The following is a 22,305-nucleotide window of genomic DNA, read 5'->3' on the forward strand; positions in this document are numbered from 1 at the left end:
AGATTATTGTTTTTAAAACGGTTGGTGTCTGAAGTTTCCTACAGGCTATCCCGTCTCTCTTAACAAAACTCTTTTTTTTGTTTCTGAAAGGTGGCGTTTATTTATATGTGCACTCGACTGATCATTAATCTCTCGCAGGCCTACATTGCCATGTATGTAACCTACACACTGAAACTCCCAAAGGTATGTCCTGGTGAGCAAATGACTGCTTTCATAATGCCCTGTGTAGATGCTTCCTCTTTTGTGAAGTAGCATTTGTTAACGGCAGAGATATCATGTTAGTGACTGCCCTGAATACGTACATTGAAAGCCAAACTCTTTCTAGAGTAGCAGCAGCAGCAGCTAGCTGTAGCAGTGCTGTTACCAGTGTTTGTTCACCCAACCAAAAGCTGAAAAATGGTTCAGTTAACGCTTTGCTCGCAATTTGAGGCATTGCTAAGACTCCTTTACGTTGTCAGTAGGACCAGCATCGAACCATTTGAAGTGAAAGTGCTGAAAATGGGAGATAATCTTGCCTTTTTGTTTTGGCTGAGCTCCCAGTTGCAACTAGTACAGCAAAAAAGCGCCAGGTCGTGACTCTGTTGCCAGTGGAGCTTCAACTTGCCGTGAAGCCGGCTGCTGAGCCCCAGGGGTGTCATTGCACAGGCGCCCTGATCTCCTGCCTTCCTCCCCCGCCCCAACCACGCGTCCCCCTCAGATATTGGGACCTGCTGCTACTCTCCCCCTGTCCCAATCGCCCCTGCAGAGTTCCCCCCTCTGCCCCATTGCCACTCTGGCAATCTCCTCCATCAGTCAATGTCCCAGATTGCGTACCTGTGCCACTGCCAGGCTGGGCCTGTCCTGATTAATTGGGAGGCAGGTGGGGGAATGGTGGTAGTGTTGTTCAATGGCCTCTGCTCCCTGTTGGTGGGGATTACGTGATCCTCACTGGTGAGGACCTCAGCCAGAGGCGGGGTGGGTGATGTTAAATACAAGTGAGCCCAGATGGTAGCGTCCAGGACTCATGAATGAGCGTTGAAATTGGCTTTGTGCCCTTTTTGGACGCAAAGCTGATTTTTCACCAGCAAATCAGTAAGATCAGCACAAAGTGAAGATGCTGGTTCCGATGCTGATTTTTTTTTTTGCTGCTTACCGCACCAATTAACTGGCAGACTGAGCTGATAAGATCGTGGCCTTGGTTTCAACTGGTAGTATGTGGGAATGCAGCCCATTGATGCCACCCTGTGGTAGAAAAAGGTGTTGCGTCTCTTTCTAAATCTATCCACCCCTTCTCTCAAAGTATTGGCAAGACCCAACTGTGTCTGTGCTATAAGTGGCCTTTTGTACAAAAAGTTGTTTGCTGTATACTATCTCAGGGCTTCAGAATCGAAAGCAACCATCTGAAAAACTGATGAAGACTTTTATTAATAAACTTGCTAGTGTCTCTCCCCCTAGTGGTAGAGAGGGATTTGAGAATTCTGACATGGATTTTGACACTTGACGTTGTTTGCAGTGTATTAATAAAATATTAGGCACGTTGAATGCACAGACTCTTTTTATGCTTCTGTTTTACAGAACTACATTGCCATGATTCCTCTAGTGATGTACATCAGTGGATTTTTGTCCTCGTTCCTCATGAAACCTGTGAATAAATTCTTTGGCAGAAATGTGAGTGTTAACCTTAAATGTGGATGTGTCACTCCAAAGGCTGCATGTATTTGAGGTGTTAACAATTTCCCTTTATAGGAAAAACTTTGCTTAAAATAAATCCCAATACCTTGCTTTCTGCAAATATTTTTTGGATGCGTTCATGTATGCAACCACTTGTGTTTTTAAAACAAAATATTTATTTTGCAGGTTTGAAGGTTCTTTCTTTGGAAAGAACATTGAACCCGTTCAGAAATTCAGCAAAATACCGGCATGAAGTTTTAAAAGCCTCAACAGAATTCTTACAACACGCACCAATCATTTGGCCCATATCAACATAACATAACTAGGAGCAGGAGTCTGCAGTTCAGCCCCTTGACCTTCTCCACCATTCAATACAATTATGGCTGATCTCAGCTCCATTTTCGTGCCTGTTCTCCATCACCCTTCAACCCATTACACAGTAAATATCTCTCACTCAAATTTGTCCCAGCATCCCCTGCAGTCAGGGGTAGCAAATTCCATAGATTCTCAACCTTTGAGAGAAATAGGTTCTCCTCTTCTGCCACTTCTTATCTCAAAACTATGACCTTATTTTAGATTGCCCCACAAAAGGAAACATTCTTTCCACATCTGCTTTGTCAAACCTCCTTATCTTATGTACTTCAAGTGACCTCCCCGTATTATTCTAAATTCCAGAGAATATAAGCTTAAACTGTTCAATCTCTCTCTTCTTAAAACAAACCCCTCATTTGTTGAATTGACCTAGTGAAGTGCCTCCAGTGCCACTACATGCCCCCTCAAGTAAGGGACCAAAACTCTGCACAGTTCTCCAGTGTGTGGTCTCACTAATGCCTTGTAAAGTTGCAGCAACGTTTCCCTACTCATATATGTCTTTGGCAATAAATGCCAAAATTCCATTTGCCTTCCTTTTTAGTTTCTGCTGTACCTGCATGCTAGTTTTCTGCAATTTCGTGCACAAGGACACCCAAAGCGCTCTGAAATTTCTCTCCGATTAGATAACAAGTTGCCTTTCTATTTCTGTCCAAATGGATAACCTCACACTTGTTCGTGTTAAACTCCATCTGCCAAGTTTTGGCTCATTCACCTAACCTATCCATTTGTAAATTGCTTATTTGATTTATCACAACTTACTTTCCCATTTATTTTGGTGTCCTCTGCAAATTTTGGCTATGTCCCCTAACATCCCTGCGTCCAAGTTATTTAATATAGATTGTAAATAGTTGGGGCCCAAGGACTGAACCCTGTGGCACCCTGTTTAGTTACGTCTTGCCAACCAGAAAATGACTGACCGTTTCCTGACGTTTCGCTTTCTGTTGGTTAACCAGCCCTGTATCTAAGCTAATAAATTAACTCTCATCTTGTGTATTGGCCTGTTGTGCATTGACTATTAGACTTGTGCTAAGAACCCGTTGCCCAATCACTCCCCGTAACCCTACTCCCAACCTTTTAAAAAAGAAACTACGGTGGATTCTAGGTTTGCTGCTATTTTTGATAATGTGTTCAATGTCCTAGCAAATCTGTATTTAGAAAAAAATACGTACTTCTAAAGTTATACCCTCTAATTACCAACCAAGCCCTGAGTTTTGAAGAAAGATGCACTATTGTGCTGATGATTTTGCGACTTAAATGTTCTTGAGTATTTTTAAAGCTAAATTGCTTCAGGGCGAAAAGGCAACTAATTATCTCAATTGAAACAGTGGCTGAAATGATACAGTGCGGTTTGTTAACTGGCTCTGATAATTTGGCCCAATTTTGAAGCACACCCTTTGCTTATATCAGTGCCGTGTGGCTAAATGACTCAAATCATTTTAATCATATTGCTAGTGAGGGGGACATGACTAAACCGACAATAACTGTCATTTTAAACATGCCAAAGCTGGCTCTATCACGAGGTTAATCCAGAAAATCGTGGCATGTTAAATCCATCAGCTTTGATTTATGTTCCACGAGAATGTGAAAAGTTGATTTGATTTTATTGTCACGTGTATTGGTATACAGTGAAAAATTTTTTTTTTTTTGCACACTATGTAGACAAAACATCTCCTTAGATAAGGAAATAAGAGAGTGTGGAATGTAGTTTTACAGTCGTAGCTAGGGTCCAGAGAAAGAGCAACTTAATGCAAGGTAGGTTCATGCAAAAGTCTGATGGCAGCACAGAAGCTGTTCTTGAGTTGGTTGGTACATGACCTCAGACTTTTGCATCTTTTTTCCACTAGAAGAGAGGCGTGTGGTGTCCTTAATTGTGCTGGCTGCTTTGCCAAGGCAGTGAGAATTGTAGCCGGTCAATGAAAGGGAGGCTGATTTGCATAATGGATTGGGCTGCATTCAGACCTTTTGTAGTTCCTTGCAGTCTTGGGTAGAGCAGGAGCCATAACCAAACTGATACACTACACTATAGAGAGCTTCTTTCTGATTGTATCTGTAAAGGTTGTTGAGAGTCATAGCGGACATGCCAAATTTCCTGAGTCTTCTGAGAAAGTAGAGGTGTTAATGAACTTTCTTAACTATAGTGTTGGCATTGGGGCGGAGGGGGTTGGGGGGAGCGCCAGGACAGATTGGTGATCTGAACACCCAAAAACTTGAAGCTCTCGACCATTTGCTGTTCTGTGTTTTTGGAAAAATCAGTTGTACACAATGTAATCTAATTGGTTCAAATTGAAATCCTGGAAATGTTGATAGAGCAAGTCTTTACAGTTTATTAGTAAGCGGCCTATAATTGAACCTGGTTATTTCAAACAGCTTTCCACTATGTAAAATAGTTGGAAGTGTGTTCTGCATTTACCATCATAAGGAATCATTTTGCTACATATTGTTTTACTTGAGATGGAGAGTTGGTATATAAAATACCAAATGAATGGTAACTAGCAATAGTGTGGGGTTTCTATAAGAAACGTCGATACTTTGTGCTTTAAGTTTTTTAAGAGGCTCTTGAGCTTTGTCTATGGGTTTAGTACTACCCCCTTTTTTTTTCATTTGTTTTCAACCTTGACCTCGATTTGGATTGCATAGAACCTGTAGATGTGTGAACCTGGGCATCCTGTACCTGATGCACCAGCAAGCTGGTGACCTAGACGGTGTGCAAGGTGTGGTTTCAAAGTTTGCAGATGATATGACATTGGAAACATTTGTCACCTGTGAGGATATCCTTGAACTTATAAAGGACGTAGACATGGGTAGATGAAGCTCAATGTAGAGAAATGAGTTGATTCACTTTGGTAGGAAGAATGTGACAAGACGGTAAAATAGATGGAGAAGTTAGAGGTGCAGGAATAAAGGGACCTCAGTGTATAGGTATCCAAGTCATTATGGGCAGCATGGTGGCACAGGGATTAGCACCAGGGATCTGGATTCAGTTCCTGGCTTGGGTCACTGTCTCTGGAGTCTGCATGTTCTCCCTGTGTCTGCATGGGTTTCCTCCGGGCGCTCCAGTTTCCTCCCACAGTCAGAAAGACATGCTGGTTAGGTGCATTGGCCATTCTAAATTCTCCCTTGGTGTACCCAGACAGGCACCAGAGTGTGGCGACTAGGGATTTTCCCAGTAATTTTATTGCAGTTTTAATGTAAGCTTACTTGTGACACAAACTTTAAAAGAAAGATGGCAGGGCATGTTGAGAAAGCAGTTTAAAAAAAAATGGAATATTAGGTTTTACTGGGGGCATTGAACATCAGAATGAGGAAGTCATGTTGAATTTGTTGAAGACGTTAGTTAGGCCACATCTGGAGTACTGTGTATGGTCTGGGCACCATATTGAGGAAGGATGTAAAGTCATTGGAGAAAGTACAGAGGAGATTTAGAATTAGTCCAGGAGTAAAGAACTGAGGATAGGTTAGAGAAGTGGGGACTGTTTTTGTTTGGAGAAAAAGCTGAGAGGAGATTTGATAGTCATCCTGAGGGGTGTGGACAGGGTAAATGGTGAGAAGCTTGTCCCTAATGAATGGAGCATCAAGAACTAGAGCCAAAAATAATGGCCGAAAGGAGTAGAAGTGATGTGAGGAAAATGTTTTATTTCAGTGAGGGTGGTTGGAATCTGGATAAAACTTCCTGAGGTTGGTCTGATCAACTGTATTCAGAAGAGTTGAATTGCTATCTGAAAAGAGAGAACGTGCAAGGTTACAGGAATAAGGCAGAAGGGTGGGATGAGGGTAGAAGGCTCTTTCAGAGAGCCAGTGCAGACTTGATGGGTTGAATGCACTCGAGATTCTGTGGTAACTCAGGAACTGTACGGAAGGTCATTTGGAATGTGAAGAGAAAGGTGGATTATTCTTTTGAGATGTTTTATCGTTTGTGTTTCCCAACTTGCCCTTTTCCTTGTTCCAGGTTTGCAGTTTGTGAATCAGAAACTAAAGGGGAATATAGAAATAACAGGAATATTAACTCAATAAGCATGGATTGGGCTAAACCACTTGCTTCTGTGTAACACAGATTGCATATGAAAGTTGTATGGTGGATGATGTCAGTTTGAGCTTGCCCTTTTTTCATTTGAGAAGCTGTTTAAATCTTAGACTCTGTCCCTCCTTCCAACAACTAGTAACTTTCTGCTTGTTTTTTTAGATGACCTACTTTTTTGGGCTGATAATGATCCTGACGTTCGCTTATTGGGTCTGGTTCTTTCATATACAGAAGAGCATCTTCGGAGCGGCTGTCCTCCTCGGTACAGGCTCCACCACCATTCTGGTGACTTCACTTGCCATGACTGCTGATCTCATTGGAGAGAACACTGTAAGAAATGAGAGAGTTCAATACAAGACACTGTAGCCTGTATGGGCTCTACTGTTAAGGCAAGATGGTAAAGCTTTGAATAGTCCAAAAATACACTTGCGCTGTCTTGGGGACGTGGATTATCTGGATCCATCTACAGATTCTCTTATTTCCCTTGAAGACTTTGAATTTTCCGACCTCTCTATAAGGTGCCTTCAGCTTTCAATTTCCTGAGTGATAATCCTAAAGATAAAACTTTGGGATTCCCAATGTCCACAACTAGAGTATTAAATTTATCATTGGAATGAAGAGACCTGCCCCCTAAATGTACTTGTGTTAATTTACAATATTTGGCCAACCATCTATGGAGAGACATAGGGTTGATGAAGGAATGCTGCTACTGGGAAAGGGTATTTATTCCTGGAGTGGACACCTCAAAGTTTAGTGCAACCTGAGAAATCAGGCACTGAAACATGTGAACAGATCATAGATACTTTGCAAGTTTTTTTTTGTTGAAGCCTTTGGTGATTGCAGAGTACTTCAGATTCCTTATAAGAAACCAAGAGGTGGGAGAGTCAGTTGCACAATTCACAGTTGCACTTAAATGACTTTGCAGAATATTGAGTGTTTGGACATGTGCTGAATGATACTATTTGGGATAGGTTTGTCTGTGAGCTGTGCAGTAAGGCAATACAGATGGGTGTCGCTTTTGTTTGCATCTATACACCATTTAAGTATCGACAATCCAGTTTACATTGTAATGCGGATGAACTTTCAAGATTGCCATTGCCACATAGTTAATCAAACTACTCAAGTGGGAATATCTTCTGCTTTGTCCAAAAGTGACTAGTGTCTTGTCTACTTATTTGGGTGAGGAAGCATAGTCTGAGTGATCTGATACCCTCACGTGATGCATATGGTATTACAAGGGAAGACTTCTGAACTAACTCCTAAGTTGAAGCTGTATTACTCCAGGAGATTGGCACTGTCAGTATAGTCAAGGTGTCTTCAAATGATCATTCCACCACCATGAGAAAGTGAGTGTTAGAGAAGTTGCATGAGGCCCATTGCAGAGATAGATACGTGACAGAAATAGCAAAGTTATTTCTGGTGGTCTGGATTACATGTAAAAAAAAAAATTGAGAAAGTCAGAAAATGTGGTTAGCACTGCTGCCACACAACGTCAGGGACCTGGGTTCAATTCTGGCCTCGGATCATTTGTGTGGAGTTTGCACAGTCTCCCCATGTCTGTATGGGTTTCTTCCAGATGCTCCAGTTTCCTCTCAAGTGTGCAGGTCAAGTTGATTAGCCATACTAAATTGACCCTAGTGTTAGGGTGATTTTAGCAGGGTAAATATGTGGGATTACAGGAACAGTGCCTGGTTGGGATTGTTGTCGGTGCAGATTTGATGGGCCGAATGACTTCTGCAATGTAGGGATTCCATTCTGTCCTTTTGTGTGAAGGTAAGAAACCTGCCACCCTTAACACTGCCGTACCCATGGGAATGCCCTGAAGAGGCCTGATAATAAATGGGTTTTGAAGCATTTTTTTGTAATGTGCAATGTTCACAGTGGCCCAGATATCACTGAAACATACCACATCAGAGAAGACTATCAAGAAGTAAGGAGAAATATTTAGCTGGTTTAGATTCCCTGAACAACTGGTAAGTGATAACAAGCCCCAATTTGTCTTGAGCAGTCAAAGGTTTCTTGCAAGAGAATGTTGTTGAATGTTATTAGGTCCTCACCATGTCAATATGCTACTAATGGGCTAGTAAAGCATTTTCATGACCATGGAACATGCCTTGACAGCAACCAGGGAACAAGGTTGGTTGGTCAAACATAAATTCCTGCTACTGTGTAGGAGTACTGCACATTCAACAACCAAGACCCCTCTGCATTACCGATGAATGCTGATTGTAGTTCTCTCTTCAATCTATTGAAACCTCTAAAAATAAATACTGTACAACAGCAAGGACAAATGGAATGGCAGGAAAGCAAATCCAAAGCATAGGGTTTTCCATCAAGGACAAGGAATTTTGGCTGGAATGACTCGAAGAGAAATGGGTTCCTGCCACAATCCTTACATAGACTGGTCTCTTACACTTTCCAGACCAGAGAGATGGCATCTAAAGGCGATATGGACCAGTTCTTGTTGGGGAAAACACATCCACCAGAATCAGAACCTGCTGAGAATTTTTGAGGTTCAACCATAGAAAGCCCTGACCTGAACCTTCCAACAACCCCGACACTAAGAGACACTGTGGAAAGCAGTTCCTCATCTGTAGATCAGACACTGAGACGGCCTTGAGTTTCTACACCACAGTTTAAACCCACCACTGATCAAGGACAAAAATGCCAGGTTACCTCTGGTCTCTAAAGAAGGCACCAGAGGATTGGAGTCGACCATTTTTCAAAAGCGGTGACCTCCAGACTGTCTGACTTTGAACTTGTTGGGGATGTTCAATTTAGAGCGAGGGGAGTAGAGGAGGAAGTGTTATGTATTTATTCTTATTAGCTCTAATGTATAAACTGGAAGTGATTCCATAAGTCCTTAGCATGGAAGACAGGCTGAGAAGAAGGAGCCATTTAAGAGAGCAATAGTTTATTAGTCACAAGTAGGCTTACGTTACCATGGCAACTAAGTTACTATGAAAATTCCCCCTAGTTGCCACACTCCAGTGCCTGTTCGGGTATACCTGAAGGAGAATTTAGCTTGGCCAATGCATCTGACCAGTACATCTTTTGGACTGTGGGAGGAAACCAGAACACCTGGAGAAAACCCGTGCAAACTCCACACACAGTAACCTAAGCTGGGAATTGAACCTGGGTCCCTGGCACTGGTGAGGCAGCAGTGCTAACTACTGTGCTACCATGCCACCCCAAAGCTCCATTGTTTACAATCTTCCATACTCGCATCATTCTCCAACCTACAACAGCTTTGGATCTAGAAAATGCCATTACTTCCATGACTCCCAGCTACACCATTGTCCAAGATTCCTTTCACTCTTTCCAAACCTTGGTGCACTTATTAAAAATCTCACGATCCCTCAGTCCCCTATTTTGAATGGTATTTTGAGTAAATCAAATAAACTGGAGGGGCAGCCCCTTAAAGGGATTTTGCCTGAGACAATAAATCAATCTCAAGTGAAACTTTAACCATTAAACCAAAATTTTGAATGGTATTGTTCCAATTCATTGTTAATTCAGGATCAATTAACATTTTTAATCATTATTCTGATAATCTGCTGCTCATTATTCTGCAGGGAGGAAATTCTTCCATTGCTGGCTGGGTTTATTTAAGTCCTGTGATTGCTACCCTCCATAAATAGTGCTATGTACTCTCATGGTAATGGTGGTGGTGGTGGTGATGTTTTTATTCTGAAGATCTATTTTGTCGTCTTTTGGCCTTTGTTGCTGTAATTTAACCACCTTGGTGACAGATGGGTTAATCTTGCCTTCACTCACCCGATGGGGTGGGGGTGGTGGTGGCAACCAATGGTTTCTGCGTCCCGCCTGATAGGATTTCCATGGAGGGATATGGACATGGTGTAAAGCGAGTTAATTTGAAATGACCATATTTATTACCAAGTTGAGTGGTGATCGCAGGTAAAATATTCAATAGTTCGGTCTGTTCTTGCTGTCCCAGCATCCATTCTCTATCCGGCAGCGAGGCTGACTGGGTGGGTGGTAATTAGGAGTACCATCGCTCGTGGATCAAACCTAGATTGTTTTGCCAGGCTACTTCACTCTTGGCGGATTGCTGTGCTGTACAATGCTGCTTATTGATGTGAGAGTTCCTCATCTCCAAGATGAGCTGAACGGTGACGTGAATTTTCACTTGGGTTCCTTTTTCCTTCCTCCCTTCCTTCCAGCAAAGTGGGGCCTTTGTCTACGGCTCCATGAGTTTCACAGATAAAGTAGCAAACGGTCTTGGGGTGATCGTTATCCAGAGTCTTCACCCTTGCAAGTAAGTGCCGTTCAGATGAACTTTTGGGTTTCTTGGGTCATGTGACTGGTTGGGTCATGTGGAATTAACACTGTGACCCCTCCAGCCCAGAATGTTTGTTTGAGACCAGGATTTTTCTGGATTCTAGAATAACCAGAAGGCTGTGAACTGGATGTAACTTTGTACCTGAGATATGACTGCCAAAATATTATTATAAACCCAGGATAAATTTTTACCGAGGTGCGTTTGTTGAGCCATGAATTAGTACTACCCCTGGGCCCAGGCTGGGGAAATGCAGCGATAATTTGCAAATCGTAATCAGAAACCTGCAAATTTCTTGTCAGTCAAAAATTGGTGATGTAACACCACTGTGGAAGGTTTTGGTTTTTTTAACTCAAACCTAATTAGCCAACTCTTCTTCTTCAGTCATCCGTCTTGCCCCTCTCCTGTAATCTTTCCCCTAAAATGGCAGAATTGTAAATGTAATTAATGGCCATCATTCACAAATCATTGCAGCACGTGGTAGCACAGTGGTTAGCACCGCTGCCTCACAGTGCCAGGGATCCAGGTTTGATTCCTGGCTTGGGTCACTGTCTGAGTGGAGTCTGGACATGCTCCTTGTGTTTGCGTGGGTTTCCTCCGGGTGCTTCGGTTTCCTCCCACAGTCTGAAAGATGTGCTGGTTAGGTGCATTGGCTGTTCTAAATTCACCTTTTAGTGTACCCGAACGGATGCCAGAGTGTGGCGAGTAGGGGATTTTCACAATAACTTCATCACAGTGTGAATGTTAGCCTACTTGGGATAAACCTCACCTTCACTGAGTGGAGAGTCTAAGTTAAAGTGAGAGAGTTGTGTGCACTGATTCGGGGTGGTCGGGGGTGTGGTGGTGAGGGAAAATTCCAGACAACTGGCACTTCTCTTTTTCTCTCTTTAGGACTGAAAGTTGCTGTGCACAATGCAATCCGTTCTACCACCTGGTGATGGCATTAGTGACTGGTGCTATTGCGTGTGCAGCACTTGTTGCTTTAGGAGCTATCCGAATTTGGCCCATCAAAATTAGGAGTTGTAAGTAATAACTGGATGTTTGTTTTTAAATGTGGTTTTCGGGTACTTTGAGCAGCTTTTGTTGTCCTTCAATAAATCTTACAATTTGAGGTCCTCTCAGTATTTCTCACCGGCAAGAGAAGCCTGGGTTCCCTGTGCCCTGTTTTTTCTCATCTTGTCTTGTGTATCCCAAGCTTTTCTGGGAGAGTTGATATCCTGCGGCAGGGACAATGCAAAGCAGATTCCAGGAGCCAGAGAATGATAGCAGATCAGACTTGAAATGAGAGTGGAATGGGGCCAATCGCTTGGTGAATGGGAGCATTTACATTGCATAGACTAAGATTTTGATTTGATTTTATTATTGTCACTTGTATTAACATACAGTGAAAAGTATTGTTTCTTGCACTATATAGACAAAGCATACCGTACATAGAGAAGGAAACAAGAGTGCAGAATGTAGTGTTATTCATAGCTAGGGTGTAGAGAAAGATCAACTTAATGTGAGGTAGGTCCATTCAAAAGTCTGATGGCAACACAGAAGGTGTTCTTGAGTCAGTTAGTACGTGACCTCAGAATTTTGATCTTTTTCCCGATGGAAGAGATGCGTGGGGTCAAGGTGCGTGGGGTCCTTAATTATGCTGCCTGCTTTGCCAAGGCAGTGGGAAGTGTAGACAGAGTCAATGGATGAGAGTCTGTTTTGCAGCATGAGGCAGGGATTGGAACTGTTCCTGAGGGTTGAGTAATGACATGTGGCTGAGGAGAGTGGTCAGTTCTACACAGCACCTAACGTATTTAAGCAATTCTGTTACACCTAAAACCCCTTGTACAGTTCATATCAACCATGACCAAAAAGCAGAGCAGACTCGATGGGCCCAATCCCCTACCTAATTCTGCTCCTATATCTTATGAACTTTGTTGTTTTAAAAAGAAGTTACTCTCTTTGCTTACAAACTGATCACTCCATTTTAAATCCCTTTGATTTCCCTGGGTTTTAAGCACTGTTGACAGGCTTGTAGATGGACTTTCAGCAGGAAATTCTGCAGTAATCTTTGATCACTTTTGATAGTAATATCTTAGTTTATAATAACCCTACCCAAAAATTATAATTTGGAGCTATTTGACTTCTGATTTTTGTAAGCCCTGCCCCAGTATCTGTTGTGTGTCAAAAGATTCCTGGGGGAAATCCACAATGCAAGGGATGGACGTGAAGCAGAAGAGAATCCTAAAACCAGTGTGTGGAAAGGCAACTCTCCCAGGATAGGTTCATTTGCCTTTGCCTTGTGCGTGGAATCATTCAGAAGTTTTTTGTTTTTGTACAAAAATGCACAAAATTGGGTTGAGTTGAGATGGACACTGAAAACTGGATATTTAAAACAACCTTTGACTTTGTGTTTAGTTGTGTTCTCACTGGTTGTTCTTTAATCCATCCAAGCTTTAGATGTGACATAAGTAATGAATGCAACTTTTTGTTTTTGCTAACTGCAGATTGTGTATGGCTTCTTTGCTTAATGGGGGATTTTTGAAAAGGCTGTCAATCACCTTAAGACCAATAATTGTGGGTGTTTTATGTTGCGAACTTCATAATGCTGTGGTTAGTTGGGAAGTTCTGACAATAGATTTCCTAAGCGATTTGGTGCTGAATAAGATTAGAACTTGTTTTCAAGCAGCTTCCAGTCTATATTGTACGTTCGGTCTGTGTCTGCTCCTTGTTGAACAATTCCATGTGTGCCGTTTTCCCACTCGATCCTCTGCAGCGCTGCAAGGTTCTTCCGTAAGTGTCCATCTGATCTCATTTTGACATCATTGTCTCCTATATTGCCCAGAGGAGAAGGACCTAACCTCTGAGCTAACAGCCTTCGTCCCTGCCCATCCTGCTACTCTGCACCCTCGAGGACCACCTTTAGAAGTATGGTGACTGGAACTCAACGCAGTATGTGTGCTGAAACTACAGCTTTTGATGAAGCAGTCATGCCTAACGCCTAGATGAATCTAAGATTCGTATTTCTAGCTCTGCAGTGATCCCAAAATGTCGCATGTTTTATGAGCTACACGATGAGTGTTACTGGTCTAACAATTTTTTTACGCTCACTACCTTTTACAACGTTTTCAAATGCAGTGATCTTAAGTTTACTTCCAGCAGTCTTGTGATGAGCGCAGACTGAATTATGCTTCTGTATTTTCTGATTAGAGGAACCAGAAAGTGAAAAAGAGCTGCAGCTAGCAGAACTCACTTACTTTCTTTTGCGTGATACATTTTATAGCCAGAATGGTTTAGCTTATTTATTGGTTCTACAAGTCGGCTTACATGAACACTGCAGTGAAAATACGCCCCCCCCCCCCCCCCCCCCACCAAAAGTCGCCACACTCTGATGCCTGGTTGGGTGTACCTGAGGAGGAATTTTAGTGTGGTCAGTGCACCTAACCAGCACGTCTTTTGGGCTGTGGGAGGAAACTAGAGCATCCGGAGGAAGCGCGGGGAGACCATACAGGCTCCACATAGACTCTGCACAGACCCAATTGAACCTGGGTTCCTGACACTGTGAGGCAGCCGTACCATCCACTGTGCCACCATGCCACTCTATGGGAATGGGAAAGTTGTTAGCTGGCGAAGGCAATGTATTAGCCCGGCTTTGCTGTTGTGTGATTTGCTGATGTACTGCAAGTGTTTGCAGGCAATCGCTGGTATCCGATGGGAAACATTTCAGCTTTTTGGGTTTAAATCATGTCAAGGGTGTATTTTTAAAAAGAAAAGGCTAAAATCCCCTCTTGAGGAAAGTGTGATTTGCAGAGCTGTTGGCTTTAGACTTGGCTACGGCTGAGGTGCTGCTTTCTGTCCTGTTCTGTCTGCGTGGCTGATGTATCAGTGAGTGCACTGCACTGGTCAGATTAATCTGTAATGGGTGCACTCAATGTACAATTTCTGGTTACCAAAAGCACTTCCTTTATCTGTATTTCAGGGCGAGATGAAGATGGTAAAAATGTTGAAAACCAGTTCGGATTGACTGCAACTACGCTTGTTAATTAGAAAAATGAAATTTACTGCATGAAACAACTCGCAAAAATTCACTAAACAGGAAATAAAAGCAGCTCCAAGATAAAGCTAACTCATCAAGCTCTAAACTCTTTGTTTTGAAAAAAGCTATGAAATTGCTTTAAAGTTGATGCAAGCAATAATCTTCATAAATATCTAACAAAACAACAAGAAGTCGCATGTTTAAGTTTTTTTTGGGGGTTCCTAATCAATAAGTTACTCCTGAGCTGGTGTTGCTGTTTGTAATACTGATCACTGCATAGCAGCATTAAGGTATGACCATGATGTTGTTTGAGGGAAAAATATTGACCAGAACATCTTCATAGAATCCCTAAAGTGCTTAAGGAGACCATTCGCCCTATCGAGCCTGCACTGCACTCACCGCACACACACCAACCGAACAACTTTGGGTGTGGGAGGCAACTGGATGAAACACCACCCAGTTGCCCAAGACCAGAATCAAACCTGATGATGCCATGAAGCAGCAGTAATAACCACTGTGCCACCACCATACTACCCTCTTGACAGAGCCCTTATTTTAATATCCTTTTACATGAGATCCCTCGCGAGTCAGCTTCGATTATGGGCTGAAGTCTCTGGAGGCGGGCTTGAACCTAGGACTCACGCAGAAAAAGAATGCTATTGTTAGGCCAGAGCCAACAGTTCCAAAGTACTACAGTTATGTAAGGTACATAACAACAGATTACTGTGCGTACTCTTCATTAATCTCGAGTCCCAACTCATCCTTGTAAGGAGAAGGTATTAAATGGATTGGCTAATTTATAGGGAGGACACATGAGAAGGAAATTGGGTTTGGATGCGTTCCTAAGTCAGCAAGCCAGTCTTGGAGATGTATCTAAATTCAAATGATTTGAGCTGAGAATATTTACGGTACACAACAAGACTCTCTCAGGTGGTTCATGTTTCCTCAGAATATTACAAATGTTACACCCCTTTTGATAAGGTACCACGTAACTGTCTTCAAAATTTGAAGCCCATTGAATTAAAGGGGCATTGACATCATCGATACTAAATTCTCTAAGAGACAGAAAGCAAAGTGTGGCATTGGGTTGGTTTTTAAATTGGTAGGAAGTATGCAAAGATGTTACCCATACATCAGTCCAAGGACCACTGCTCTTTTTGGCATTGTCTATTTATGATCTGGATTGGGTGTTTCCAATTAAATGAAACTTAATGCGGCAAATGATGAGGAGAATAATAGACTTCAGAAGGATATAGGCTGGTAAAATGGGTAAAACGCCAGTGATATTAATATAATAGGATTATTTCTGACTTAAATGGTACAATTTAAAGGGGGCTTATGGATGGGGGGGGGGGGGGGGGCGGGTGGCAGTGGTATGTACACAGGCCTTTGAAGGTGGCAGGACAAGTTGAGAAGACCATAGTGGATTTGGGGTCCTTGAATTCCTCTGTAAGGGGCATAGAGGCAGGAATTCTCCAATCTCATCTGCACTTGGGATTCCCTGGCCCCACTGCAATGAATGGCAGTTTAGCTGAGCGCCAAATTCTCATCTCGCTGGCAGGATGTGTGACTTCAGAATGCTAGCCATTGTACAAAAGCAAGATGCTAAACCTTTATGGATCAATGGTTAGGCCCTAGCTGTCATTGTGTTCCTTTCTGGGCATTTGTTGTTTTTGGGAAGGATGTCGAGGCCTTCAAGGGAGATGCATCAAATAATGGTTCAGTGGGGTAAGGTGGGTTGTAGAGCCTTTGTTGTATCATCTTTATTGCCATTTCTGTCCCACAGCTAAGCAAATTGTTGGGAAGGACCTGAATCCAGGAGGTCTGTAAACAGCAAGAAATCATCTGTTTTGTTATCCCTGCCTGACTTGACCATCTTCCCAACCTAATGATATTTCTCTCCTCCTCTGACAACTGAATGTTTCCCATTGGAGACATCACTTCTGGTGGGGCCCCTTCCAACCCCTGAAAGAAGAGCTGGAGAGTTTTCCAGCTATTTTGGGTCGTCATTTATCATCCAACCAACATCACCTTAGCCAGATTATCCAGTCCTTTTCTCCTGGCAGCTTGCGAGAACCAACAAATGACAGCTGATTTTTCTCTGTATAAATGGCTATGTACCCCCAAAAAAAGTAACTGTGCAATTCACTGGATTAACTCAAGATTGGTGTTATGTGTAAATGCGATTCCTGCTCCTGTTGCTCAGGTTATTTCAGGGAAAATATGGTCCTGGAATTCAGCCATCTGATATCCAGTTTCAACGTAACACAGGGCACCAAGCTAATAGGAAACTGAAGAAAAGCTGAATGTTTTTCAGCCACAGGTGGCCTGAAAATTTATTTGAAATGTAAAGCAAGAACAAAACTTAAACTATTGCTTGTATTTTTGGCATTAAACATGACTAATTGGCATTAGAAGCTAGTAATTGGGTAGACCTTTAATAATTAACTACACTTTTTTTTTAGGTCATCTTCACAGCCATCTGCTCTCCATATTTTTCAGTTGCTGTTAATGTAATGGCCTTGTGTTCAATGACTGGATATTCTCAAGTTACAGCTATGGATCCTGTGAATAGTGGCCATTCGTGTTTGAACCATGCTAACATTTGGCTTTTCTCCTTTTATCTGTCCAAAATAACAACCATTCTCCTCCTCTCACCCAAAAGACAAATGTCCATTTTTTTTTTTGATTCTAGCTTAACTTTGCTTTTAATTCCTATCGCATTTGATCCAAAGGTGGGGTTTTGTGGCTGCGTCGTTGTGGTTTTGTAAGGATTTACTGTTCATATGAATACTAAACTTGTTGTTAAAAAAAATTGCTAAACTTTATTATGGGATCCAGTAAACACTCATGGTGTATGTCACCATAGCATGATAACTCTGTTTTAACATGGTCCCTAAAAAATACTGTTGTGCAAGAACCTAAAATCTCTAGCAACATCCTTTACCCAAATTTATGGTAATAACGTACACTTGTTACATGATATAAATGTGCTAAGGTTTCCCGTATTGTACAGTGCCAGATACTCTCAAGTTTAGATAAGTTTGCTTCAGCTGTTAAGTATTTTTTTCTTTATAGTTTAAATTCTTTCCCTACAATAAAAAATGATTGATCAAGAAATGTCAATCTTTTAAGCTTGTTTGGACAATCTGAGTACTTTGTTAAATAGCGTACTAAAATTCACTTCAATAAACAACTCAATGCCAAAAAATATTTTAAATGCACATTTGCTATGAGCCACAAATACAGATTTTTAAATAGACCATTAAATCAGCTGATTTACCATTCAACACATAATTTAGAGTACTCAATGGTTTTTTTTATATACACTAACTGGGCAAAAGGAAATTTTGAAAATTATTTGTCTGTTTAAAAGCTGATAAATTAAGTCATGTAAAACACATTCTTAAACATTGCAGCCATTTTTGAAAATTTGGCCTTTTTTAAACTGAAACTTGTGCCATGCCTCAAAGTGGGAATGCAGTCACTTTCCCCATTTGGATCATTTTGAAGCTAAGACAGACCTAGATTTTAAACAGGTGAACCATCCATAATGCCACCTAATGCTTTCAGCAATGCGTCTCTCAATAAAATAGAGGATAAAATATCCAGTGGCCCTTCAAATAAGCTCCAGCACAAAGTTTAGGTCACCAAACTCTGCCCCTTTTTATACTTTAGGGGAGGCAATAGCCTAGTGATATTATTGTTCAACTATTCATCCAGAAACATTGCTAATGTGCTGGGGATCCAGGTTTGAATCCCACCATGGCGGATGATGAAATTTGAATTCAATTAAGAATCTTCTGATGATGACCGTGAAACCATTGTCAATTGTCAAAAAAAAATCTGATATCCTTTTAGGGAAGGAAATCTGCTGTCCTTACCTGGTCTGGCCTACATGACTCCAGAGCCACAGCAATGTGGTTGACTCTCAACTGCCCTTGGGCAACTAAAGATGGGCAATAAATGCCCATGTCCCATGAATGAATAAAAAGTACTTTCAGAGATCTTTGTAAACTTTAGCTGGTTTTGTCAGTGTTGCTTTGTTTTGGATTTGGATCCAATTCCTTAAATTATAACGAAGGCAAAATCCAACACAGCTTATTCCCGGGTTTGTGGTGATCACATGTGTTCTACCAAACTCTGACACCAGCATTTGAAGAGCAAGATCCAGCATTTGAGATTTGATTCACCTAATCCCCTTTTAGGGAAGGAAATCGGCCCTCCTTACCTGGTCTGGCCTACATGTGACTCCAGATCCACAACAATGTGGTTGATTATCAACTGCCCTTGAGCAATTGGGGATGGGCAATAAATGCAGGCCAACCAGCAACGGCTATGTCCCATGAATAAATTAAAAATATTCCACTTTTGAAGCTGTTACTCTTTGCATTTTGAATTTAACTTGCTCATGTCTTTTCTTTTTTTGTCTCCTTTTTTTTGTCTCCCTTTTTGAACATGTAGATCATGATGCTGATGTTCCTACAACATCTGCAACTGAGGAGAGCGTCGATTCCAGTGACTACGGAGCAATTAATTGATGAATCGAAGCCTGGAGCCAGATGCATTAGAATATGAGACACTAAAATAACCTTGTGCAATGCATCTGAACATCCTGAACCTCATTGCTTTTAGATCAAGGATACCTCTTGCTTTGGAGCTGGGTTAGAATCTACCTCTTTCAGTCAGCTCTGTGCTGTGTGGAGGTACAAGATTGATGCTTTAATGACTGTCTTGAATGTAGAAATGTTTTGAATGTGCAGGGAGTAGGTCATTTTGTGTGTGATCGCTTCATTTTCTTTATTTAAAGAAAAACCCATATGATTATGAAATTGAGGTCAGTAATAATGATTGGAGGGGTCTTGATATTCTATTCTCACCGTAATATTTTAATGTCTAGCACTTTCTAACCAGTGGTTTGATGCACCTTTTTTCCCCTCTTTGGCTGGAGAAGCTCAGTTTTACATCACTTTAATTTATTTTTGCTCCCAAATGCAGCAGCATGTTCCAAAGTCTGTTTTGAGGTGGAGTAGGTTCACAAACATATCTGAGCTCACTTTGAGTAGCAGAGGCCTCTGCGTGACAGTAACAGAATGTGAACTACATCAGTCTACGAAAAAGGGAAATTTTACTGACGTCAATGAAACTGAGCCGGGAATCTTGCTACATTTTAAATATCCAAACATCCCAGAAGTGAATCTTCCACGTCGCATCCCATGGCCCCTCGAAGATGATTAACAGAGCTACTTGTATGAAATCGGTAAAAGATATTACACCCTGTGACACAATTAAAGCACCCTTTTTTTGGGTCTGAGGGCAAGACTGAGCCAGGAATCTTGCTACTTTTAAATATCCAAATATCTCTGAAGCAGATCTTCCACATCTCACCCCATAGCTCCTCACGCTGATAAACTGAGCTACTTAGTATACTATCAGTCACCTGTACATAAGGATGTTATGCACAATTTAAGCACACATTTCTTTTCTTTTTTGTCCAAGGACAATATTTTCAGAGCTGCACTTTTTTAAAAAATGTTGACTCAAACACTATCGTGCAGGTCATTATTAATCTTTCATTCAAAATGAGGTTTAAAAACTTTAAGATGTTTTTGGTGGCCTTTATGCTTCTGTTTGGTATGCAACGACTTCAGTTTTAATGCCCTGATGAATGTGTCTGTATGGGTAAATATGTATATTCCATATTGCTGGACCAAGAACTAACTAACTTTTTTTATTCACAATGTGATTAATGTTGACTATCTTTAAAATGTTTATATTGAATGAACTCTAATAAATGAACAGATTTGCATTAATTACAAAATGAGATGAGTTTTTCTCAGGTATTTAGCTGAGAATTAATATGGGGCTTCTAATTTGATTTCGATATGTACAACCCTGGCAGGGGTTTAAGTTGTTTTTTCCAGTCCCATGAATCCAAAGGTGTTTCTTTGCCCTTTTGAGAGCTTTTAGCAGTCCAGCAGAATGGAGCATTCCATAGCAAAATGCCTAGACCCATGGGGCTTGCCAACCTTCCAGGATTGGCCTGGAGTCTCTAGTGCACTGCTGTATGAAACACCAATTGGCATAGGAAGCAATGGGTCACAAAGATGGATGTGTTGGCCAACTAATGGCTGGATAGGGAGCAGGATTTACTCATGAAACATCCAGGAACATACTTGATTGCAGTTGACAACGCTATTGACCCATCTTTTGCAACACTGGGGAGATGGAGAACCTTGGCAATAGTGACACTTAGGCCTACTGTTTTCACTGGCAGGGTCTTTCAGTCCTGCCAACAGCAAATCCCCGGCATGTGTTCCCTGGGAAGTGGGTGGAGGGGGGGAGGTAGTAGAATGGGAAATCTCGGACAGCAGCAGGATCAGAAGATCTCACACCGTCGATGGTAGGTCACCTCTGCAAAACATGCCACGGAGAGATGGAAAATCCTACCCTTGGTGCTTGTGTATTGAGGGCCAATTGCAAAGCTTGGTTTTTTTGGCCACCTGCAGAAGATAGCCATTTGATGAGAGCCTGATGACCACATTCCTGCCCACAATCGAGACAATACTCATTCCCAGTTTACGTTTAGCCTGTTCATTCCCTGTACTTGAACTTTGCAATGGTTATTGGTTTTTCATCTGAACAATATGCTAAATGCTTGTTTTGGTACTTCAATATTTAAACTGATTAATTGAAAATGCATACAAATTAGGAGTTCCAGGATGCTGAGGACGTGATGCCAGCAATGTGCCACATTTGTGAAACACAATGGACGATTACTGATAGTACTTACACAATTAGCTTTCAAGTGTTTGCTTTTAAGGCCTTGCCATTTCAATGCCAAAATGAAATTACTACTTAATTTGCTTCTGAAGTATTTTGACTTGAGAAAACAGCTCTGAGAGACTAAGAATGCTTTTTTATCTGGCTGTATGGGGTAATACAGGATGGGAGTGGTAATATTTCCCAGATGAGGGTTGGTTGTGGGGTGAGTCACCTTTTTATGAGAACATGCACTGAATATAATCTGCGTCCTGGAATGTCGAGCTGCCTTTCCTTTTAGGAAAAGGAGACCGTACCACTATAGTCCCTCCCTCTACTCGCTCAGCAACAGTTGAGACCCAGGCCTGCATGCCAGTCTCTACTCAGATTAGGCCCGTAAGTAGTCAATAATTAGCCACTTATCACCCAGGCTCAATTTTCCCACTGGTGGGAGGAGCTCAGGGGCAGCCCAAAAAAGTAACGCTGTTCAGGCCTCAGGTGGGGAAGGTGGGCAGACGTCGTCATCATCAATAGCCTCCCCCTTTTTTGTTAAATATCAGGAGCAAGCCACAAAGATCTGGCTCCTGCAGGAACTCCTCTTCTTTTTCCCTTTTTCACTCCACCCCCTTTTTTCTCTTTTTTTTTACCTCTCTCCACCCACCAGAACTTTAATTCAGTTGGTGCTAGTTGTTTTTGTTTAAAATCTCAGATTTAGAATCTAAATTTAAAGTCTGGCATTTTGAAACAAAACGGTTACACTTCCTACATCCAAGATTTGATGTTGAATTTGTTAATTTGACACTGGGTGAACTGAGCCCTGTAGAAGGTGATGGTCCTCACCCTGGCTTGTCATCTTTGCTAGATTTAGACACCTTGGGTGGGATTTTATAGCCTTGTTTGTCCTGAAACAGTTAAAATCCCACTTGAGGACCTTTCCATGTTCCATGCACCCTGCCTGCTCTGATCCCTGGGAGGGGGAATTCCAGCCCTAAGCTCCTTTTGCTAAAGGATTGGAAGATGGTTTGTGGGATTGTGTTGGGGTAGTCAGGAAATTTTTAAAATTCTGAAATCGTTCTCTGCTTCCCCCTCACCACCCTGCACTGAAGGCAGGTTGGAAGGGGAGCTCCTTTCCCCTCCAGGCAGGATGAGTTTATTACCGAAACCTTTTTTTAAGGAGGCTCACCGTCT

At 41.8% G+C, this 22,305-nt stretch overlaps 1 protein-coding gene across 3 annotated transcripts in view; it reads left to right on the forward strand.

Moving 5' to 3' along the window:
• Positions 1-20,164, forward strand: part of mfsd12a (major facilitator superfamily domain containing 12a) — a 61,295-nt gene extending 41,131 nt beyond the window's left edge. The window contains exons 5-10 of one of the 3 annotated variants that reach the window (XM_080212733.1): positions 91-183; positions 1,555-1,647; positions 6,203-6,370; positions 10,225-10,319; positions 11,232-11,362; positions 18,820-20,164. In XM_080212733.1, coding sequence (XP_080068859.1) covers positions 91-183; positions 1,555-1,647; positions 6,203-6,370; positions 10,225-10,319; positions 11,232-11,362; positions 18,820-18,896 — 657 coding nt within the window. In that variant the 3' untranslated portion in view covers positions 18,897-20,164. Of the gene's footprint in view, positions 1-90; positions 184-1,554; positions 1,648-6,202; positions 6,371-10,224; positions 10,320-11,231; positions 11,363-14,298; positions 15,661-18,819 lie in introns of those variants that run through there. The other 2 variants (XM_080212734.1, XM_080212735.1) reach the window with 2 other exon arrangements.
• Positions 20,165-22,305: the final 2,141 nt, after the last annotated feature.

This window comes from Carcharhinus amblyrhynchos, chromosome 26 (genome assembly GCF_965287045.1).
Source record: "Carcharhinus amblyrhynchos chromosome 26, sCarAmb.v2.hapA, whole genome shotgun sequence".
NCBI lineage: Eukaryota > Metazoa > Chordata > Chondrichthyes > Carcharhiniformes > Carcharhinidae > Carcharhinus > Carcharhinus amblyrhynchos.